Here is a 7,894-nt window from a genome sequence, read left to right on the forward strand (position 1 = left end):
GTCGCCCTATACGAAATCTTTCAAACTGATAACACAAAAGAACTTCCTGGTAAGTAAGTAACTGGGACTCAGAGAGATTGTGCGGATATATGCTAAACACAGGAAATTTCTGTCTAAATTTAAATTTATATACAGACATTTTGAGTTCTGTGTTCTGTTTAGAGAATATAAGTGATAGCACTCGGCGAAATCAACGACAAGAGTGAAGGAACTCGATGAAAAAATATTTATGTGGAGACCAGTCCGAACGTGTCGTATGGCGCAGGAAAATGAATGTAAGTGATAGAACTCGGCGAAATCACCGACAAGAGTGAAGGAGCCCGATGAAAAAATATTTGTGTGGAGACCTATCCGAACGTGTCCTTTGGCGTAGGTGAATGAATGTGAGTGATAGCACTCGGCGAAATCAACGTCAAGCTTGCGCTGTGGCGCCCCGCATTTTCGCTCGTATCTCGGGAACGGTTCGTCCTACGGTCAAGATCACACATACCATTTCGGTAGCAAAAGACGTGAGAAATAACTTTTGTTTTATACATTTTGCCATAAGATGCGTATTTCAGGCSCTAGGTAGACAATTTCACGACTTTGGGCGAATTTCCGAAATTTCAAAGCCGGAGTTGGGGTTGAAGATGCATTCCGATCTCAAAACAAAGGGTTGCATTGGAATCAGGAAGTACTAAGGCAACTTTTCCGCACTGTTAGAAATCCCGAATCGAAAAAAGTCCGGAATCGACCCACCCTAGTATACAAGTACTATGTCGTATTGGACTTTGTGTACACAGTTGGAAAACAAAAAGTGACACAATTAAAATAAAATTTAGGAAAACTTTAGTTTACCTTCCAGGATTTCGGGAATAAAATGGGTATGATCGAAAGAAGGTTTCCAGTTTTCGAGATATTTGCGTTTAAATTTTAAAATTACCACTATTTGAATTACGTATTTTATTGATTTAAAAGTAATTTTATACTTACATTTTTGTGTTCGCTAACACTTCACTGATTCGTTTGTATACATTCTTTACATAATATAGTGCAAAAATAGTTTTATACCAATATTAAATCTATTGTTCAAGTCTATTTATTTTACAACTAAAGGGTTGAAGTCTGTCAAACAATTAGTGTTACCTTATCGACATCTTTTGTAAATGAAATAAAGTGAATAGATTATACCCAAAAAAAGGATTTTTGCAGTTTACTATCGGGAATGGAGGAGTCATATATCATATAGTGAGGAAAGTTCTCTGATCGCCATTCATTTGGGAGTGGCCAGAAACAATTCTTTTACATATGACTCAAGCAGCTAACGACTTCCGGTCCTTGACCAAGTATCCTCTGGGTAGCCTAAGAACAGCCATTTGAAGGCAAACATCCCCTGCATAGGGTTGTGCACTGGGTTTGGGACCCGCCACGTAAAAAAAATGAAAAAGCAATAACAGAGCTGAAGCCAAGATTCGCACTCGCCTCTGTGCAGCAAAAAACGCACGCCTTCAAACACAACCAAGATTCGACGTCGAGAAGCTGCAATCACCACAGACAGCCGAACAATTTTTTACTTGGCTTGCACTTCTGCTCTCTGAGAGCACTCGTCAACAACTCGGTATAAGGGAAACTCCTTACAGCTGCAACCGAAACCGTTGGTTTTCGGAAAGCGCAAAAKAACAGCTGGTACGACGAGGAGTGCCGTGTTGCACCGGAGAGCAAAAGGCTGCCTACCTCGCAACTTTACGATCGACCACAACACGTGCGGGATGGGATAGATATCGAGAATTGAATAGGAAAGCGAGACGCATTTGCAGACAGAAAAAGAAAGAGACCGAAATGCGTGAGTACGAAGAGCTTGATCAGCGGCCGACAGGGTAATGCTCGAAAATTCTACGAAAAAATGCGGCGGCTTACAGAAGGTTTCAAGACCGGAGCATACTCTTGTAGTCACCGATCCCCAGCGCATACTTAAATTATGGAGGGAACACTTCTCCAGCCTGCTGAATGGCAGTGAACGCACAACGAAAGGAGAAGGCGAACCCGATGCCCCAATCGACGACGATGGAGCAGACGTTCCATTGCCCGACCAGGAAGAAGTTCGAATAGAAATTACCAGCCTGAAGAACAACAAAGCGGTGAGGGCCGATGGTTTACCGACCGAGCTATTCAAACACGGCGGCGAAGAGCTGATAAGGAGCATGCATCAGCTTCTTTGTAAAATATGGTCAGACGAAAGCATGCCCAACGATTGGAATTTAAGTGTGCTATGTCCTCAAAAAAGGAGACCCCACAATCTGCGCCAACTACCGTGGGATAAGCCTCCTCAACATTGCATATAAGGTTCTGTCGAGCTTATTGTGTGAAAGATTAAAGCCCTCCGTCACAAACTGATTGAACCTTGTCAGTGTGGCTTCAGACCTGGAAAATCAACAAACGACCAGATATTCACCATGCGCCAAATCTGGGAAAAGTCTAATGAAAGCAAAATCGACATTCACAAGCCTTGACAGCATTTCAAAGGTTTCGACAGCACGAAAAGCTGCTGCCTTTATGCCGCGATGTCTAAATTTGGTATCCCTGCAATACTTATACGGCTATGACGTTGAGCAGCACCAAAAGCTCCGTCAGAATCGGAAAGGACTTCTCCGAGCCGTTCGATACCAAACGAGGTTTGAGACAAGGCGATTTCTTATCGTGCGACTTTTCCAACCTGCTTCTATAGAAAATAGTTCTAGCTGCAGAACTAAATACCGAAGGTACCACCTTCTATAAGAGTGTAGAGCTGCTGGCGTATGCCGATGATATTGATATCACTGGCCTCAACACCCGCGCCGTTAGTTCTGCTTTCTCCAGACTGGACAAATGGGTCTGGCAGTGAACGAGGGCAAGACGAAATATCTCCTGTCATCAAACAAACATTCATCGCGCTAGCGATTTGGCACTCACGTCACTGTTGACACTCATAACTTTGCAGTTGTAGATAGTTTCGTATCTTTGGGAACCAGCGTAAACACCACCAATAATGTCAGCCTGGAATTCCAAYTCTGCGAAAGATTTATGGTCCTTTGCGCGTTGGCCACGGCGAATATCGCATTCGATGGAACGATGAGTTGTATGAGATATATGGCGACATCAACCTAGTTCAACGAATTAAAAGAAAGCGGGCACGCTGGGTAGGAAAACACTACAGCTCTGAAAGTATTCGACTGAGTACCCGCCGGGAAAGCAGAAGAAGAGGAAGACCTCCACTCCGTTGGAAGGACCAAGTGGAGAAGGACCTGGCTTCACTTGGAATATCTAATTGGGGCCATGAAGCGAAAAGAAGAAACGACTGGCGGGCGGTTGGTAACTCGGCTATAATCGCGTAAGCGGTGACTGCTCCAATTAAGAAGACTATCGGGAAAAATCTATTTATTACCCGCCACTGGTATGTGTTAAATTTGTTTCCCATAAAACTTTTTTTAGCGTAAGTTCAAAAAAATAACAATGGTCGGGGCTACCATCCAACGATTTCGTTGTCAGAATGAGTATGTACGGATAGAGGAGGTCCTGCAGATCAAGTATATATATACATATAGCTGCTATTAAGAATGCGTGTTTCTCCGATATCTAATGCATTTTGCTCTTATATTTTACACTTTAAAATTCACTAACATTTCACTAATTCGTTTCTAATCATTTATTTTATATTAAATATTACAATCCATTTATTCATAAAATAAGAAAGTAGTTGTAAACAAGCAAAAAATTAATGTTACCATATTTTGTAATTGAAAAAAAATAAGAAAAAATAAAGATTATGACTTCAAAGCTAAATTCATTATCGTGCGATKAGTAATGTAAAATCATTCAGAATTCTCATTATCTTGATAAATCCCATTAGAAACGAATAATTGAAGTGTTAGTGGATATACAATTTAAATATATTACTATAAAGTTCATTATAAATGGGAGAAACACGCATTTTAAATAGTTGACTTTTTGAACTTTAAAGGCAAATATCTCAAAAACCATAAATCAGCGGCGACTATATATCCATACATACCCATTTTAACCCCGAAATCGGGAGATGCTATTCTAAAATTTACTCCTGGTCGGTCCAACACCGTTCACACGTTTTCTTAGTCTTCCATTCTAATGTAATCTTGTTAGTTTGTTAAATAAATAAATATGGTAACACTGATTATTTGAATTTGAAGCTCTTTCGTTATGCTTGAATAAATAGAATTGAACAATGAGTTAAATATTGATTTAAAACTATTCTTGCAGTATATAATGTAAAATAAATGTGTACAAACGAATCGGTGGAGAGCTAGTGAATATAAAAATGCAAAATACATATGTGTTATATGAATTTTAAATCGAAAAAATACGTACTTCAAATAGTGGTAATTTTAAACTTTAAACGCAAATATCTCGAAAACTATAGGTTTATGGCTATAATTACATATACTTTAATTACTTTTGAACTAGAGAAACTCTTCTGTCCGACCATACCCACCTTATTCCTGAAATTGGAACGGTATTTTAAGACCGACCCATATATTTGCATAAAAAAGTAATTTGTTTTTTATACTTACTTTGTTATCATTTTCAACTAAGCATAGAAAGACAACGTCTTCTCGTAATAACCGTACTGCAGTATGTAGTGGATATTTTGTTTTGCTTTTTAACATCTTATATAATAGTGCACCTGACATATGTTCAAAGTCTTGTGAAGCCAAATCGTCCCAATGCGATGAAATTAAACTTGAGCAATATTCAAGTAGAGTCATTGCTCCCACTTCTTCAGCAACACAATAAAACTTTACACATGACCGAATATTAGCAGATACCACTAACGCGCGTTCACATAAGCCCATTAATCCCGGTAATTTAAAGCAATGAGCCGCCCGCAATAATCCCAAAGCAATTCGATCGTTTTCCAAATCAGCAATATCAGTATATATCCATCGAAGTAGAGCAATTCCGATATCCTCCTCAAAATTACTCCAAACAAGTTCATTTTTTGTATTCAAAAATTCTTGGCTCCATTCGTCAGATCGCGATTGCAGTACAAATTTGTGAGCCGGTATATCTACATCGCCAATTCGTATGCATATGTCAGAATAAACATTTTTCTTATAAAGTGAAGCCACAGTCATAACCAGGCGAGATACAAAACCGCTAATAATAGTGTCATCTTCCAGTTTTAAAGCTACTTCATTGTATTTTCTTTCAAGCTGTGCATACTCCTGTTGCAGCTTAGTGTATTCCTCTTTTAAAAGAGATATGTTCTTCTCCAATTTTGTAATAATTCTCTTATCTTCGTTGCCTGCAATTATAACTTAACTTAGTGTTCAATATATATGATAACATAATCCAATTACTCATTTTGTAAACGCTATCAAGGTTTATCGATAAAATATAAAATTTTATTGTTTATATATTAAAATTAGTACTTTAATACAGTAATAAAGAAGTGTATTTCCAAATACTGTGCAAAACTTAACGAAATAATCGTTTTCGTTTGTGCCATCCCTTTAGAAAAGTAAAAGGTAATACCATGTTTCGACCGACACTTAATAACGTGATTTAAGCTGTCGAAAATATTATTTCACTCAATTATTGATTTTATCAAAATTTCGCCATACATACATATATAGTATTCTTGTTACCGACCGATTCTCAACTGTGATACCGTCAAAGGTCTTTAAAATTGAGATTTTAAAGAGGAGAATATTTTTGTGACTTGAGACGATTTTCCAATTCTGTAAGAGACAGCCACACATATTTCTCAATTGAAAACAATGCGGTCTAATCAGCTACATATTACATTTCATTATTTAGAGATGTATTTACACTTGAATAAAAATAAATATGTTGATGACAAATATTATTTATTTTTTTTTTATTTGTTTATAAAATTATAAAAAATATGTTAACAACATATGTACAACCTAAAACATGCAGCGCTAGCTTCAGAGGCTATCAGCTGTCCGTTGAATAAATGTGTTGGCTTAAATTTTCCTCAGTAGATCACATTCTTTAAGAAAACGATAGATGATTTTTATATTTTCTGCCGTAGCGTTGGAAAGGGGGAAAATCGGATTTGTGTTGGCAATCTCTCTTATCTTTCAGTGTTGGACAAAATTCTAATATATGAAGCACAGTTGTTGTTGGGTTACAAAACGGACAGCAGTTGGTATTGTTTCTTCCGAGGTGTTATAAAATTAGTTGCAACTGTTGATGGGTATAGCGGTTTGATTCTGGCTGTGTTAACTATTGAATAATGGTGGTTATATGAGACCCAATCAAGTGCCAATTTAGAGAGCCTATTTAGGTGTATGAGTCGGAATATATCATATTTCATAAAGAAGCTGAATGTATTTGTGGGCGTGTTGGATGCATTCTTTGGTAATATATCAGCGTAATTATTTCCGGATAACCCAGTGTGGCTTGGAACCCACATTATCTTAATTTTATTTTCAWATATAGTAAGATATTCTCTAATTGAAATCATGATGTTAGTGTGGTTGTTGTAATTTCGAATGGCTTCGAAACATGATAAGCTGTCGGTGTATATTACATATTTTCCCGGGCTTTTTGTGGCATGCAGAACAGCATGGAAAATCGCAGTGGTTTCAGCAATGAATATCGAACAAAAGGGGAAAAGCAGTCCATATGAAATTGGCTTTTCTTTTTCGCTAACGACCGCAAAAGAGGTTTGAATTTTTTTTCAACCGTCCGTGAATACAAACAAAACAACAACAACAACAACAAATCTCCAACTGCCATGTTTTAGAGTATTCATAATTTCACAAAATTCTGATACATAAATCGCATTAAGTGTGGTGGATTTAGACAAACGAACTAGTTTAGCAATAAACGCGTTTTTTGGAATCAACCATTGTGGATGACGACGTTTAGGACAATTCGCACGACAGCCGGTTCTACGTTACCGGAATTGACTCGGATTTCATCCGACCAATAGCTGTTTTTTCGGCGATCTAACCCCGCCTTGCAGCAGGGTTGCTCCGTATCCTCCTGACTCGTGCTGGCATTGAGTTCAACTCGGGCCCGGAGGAATTATTCTGCTGCGTTTGCGCGAAAAGATTCCATCCAAACTCCACCTCGGTCAGGTGACACATGCAATGGATGGAGCCATCTTAAGACCTGCTGAGGCCTTAAGACCCATAGGGAGTGGACCACACGTTACGTGGCCCCTTGTTGCCTACGCTAKCCTCTACGGCTGTGCAACCAGCACATAGTTCGCGCGCTGCGCCGCAGCCCACCTCGAGTGGCCAACAGAGGACCTCCACGGTCCCCCGGAGCTGAACTAGGCAACATAGCTCCCAATCTGACGATGTTTTAACCGACGGCTGCGCAAAATGCCAAACGATGGCGCGCCACTTACTTTCACCGTTGAAGAGGTTCGGGGTGTCATCAACAAAGCAAAATCTTCCAAATCCATTGGCCCTGATGGAATCAACATGCTAATGCTAAAGCATCTAAGCTCGACGGGAGTAAAATATCTTACCAAGGTCCTCAACCTGTCACTTACCACTCTTCAAATACGCGATGTGTGGAAAATCGGAAGAGTGGTCCCACTACTGAAACCTGGGAAACCCGATAACAAAGGGGAATCTTATCGCCCGATAACGCTCCTCTCCCCAGTAGTGAAGACACCTGAAGCCTTGCTACTCCTGACCTTCACTCACCACCTGAGCCTAGCCAGGCACCAGCATGGATTCCGTAAAATGCATAGTACCACCACAGCACTTAGCGTCATAAACGCTCAGATAGTTCGTGGCCTCAACCAGAAACCACCCTGTGAGAGAACGATCTTCGTAGCGTTGGACCTGTCAAAAGCTTCTGACACCGTCAATCACACAACGCTACTGCAGGACATTGAGAAAACCACACTTCCTCC

At 39.5% G+C, this 7,894-nt stretch overlaps 1 protein-coding gene across 1 annotated transcript in view; it reads right to left on the reverse strand.

Moving 5' to 3' along the window:
• LOC108972215 (rabankyrin-5) overlaps positions 1-5,487 on the reverse strand; it is a 163,555-nt gene extending 158,068 nt beyond the window's left edge. Inside the window, exons 1-2 of the mRNA XM_018938736.1 lie at positions 5,352-5,487; positions 4,563-5,296 (exon numbers count right to left, since the gene is read on the reverse strand). Of these exons, the coding sequence (XP_018794281.1) occupies positions 4,563-5,296; positions 5,352-5,355 (738 nt within the window). The 5' untranslated portion in view covers positions 5,356-5,487. The remainder of the gene's footprint in view (positions 1-4,562; positions 5,297-5,351) is intronic.
• Positions 5,488-7,894: the final 2,407 nt, after the last annotated feature.

Source organism: Bactrocera latifrons, unplaced genomic scaffold, assembly GCF_001853355.1.
Source record: "Bactrocera latifrons isolate USDA-ARS-PBARC rearing strain unplaced genomic scaffold, ASM185335v1 scaffold_386, whole genome shotgun sequence".
In the NCBI taxonomy this organism is placed as follows: domain Eukaryota; kingdom Metazoa; phylum Arthropoda; class Insecta; order Diptera; family Tephritidae; genus Bactrocera; species Bactrocera latifrons.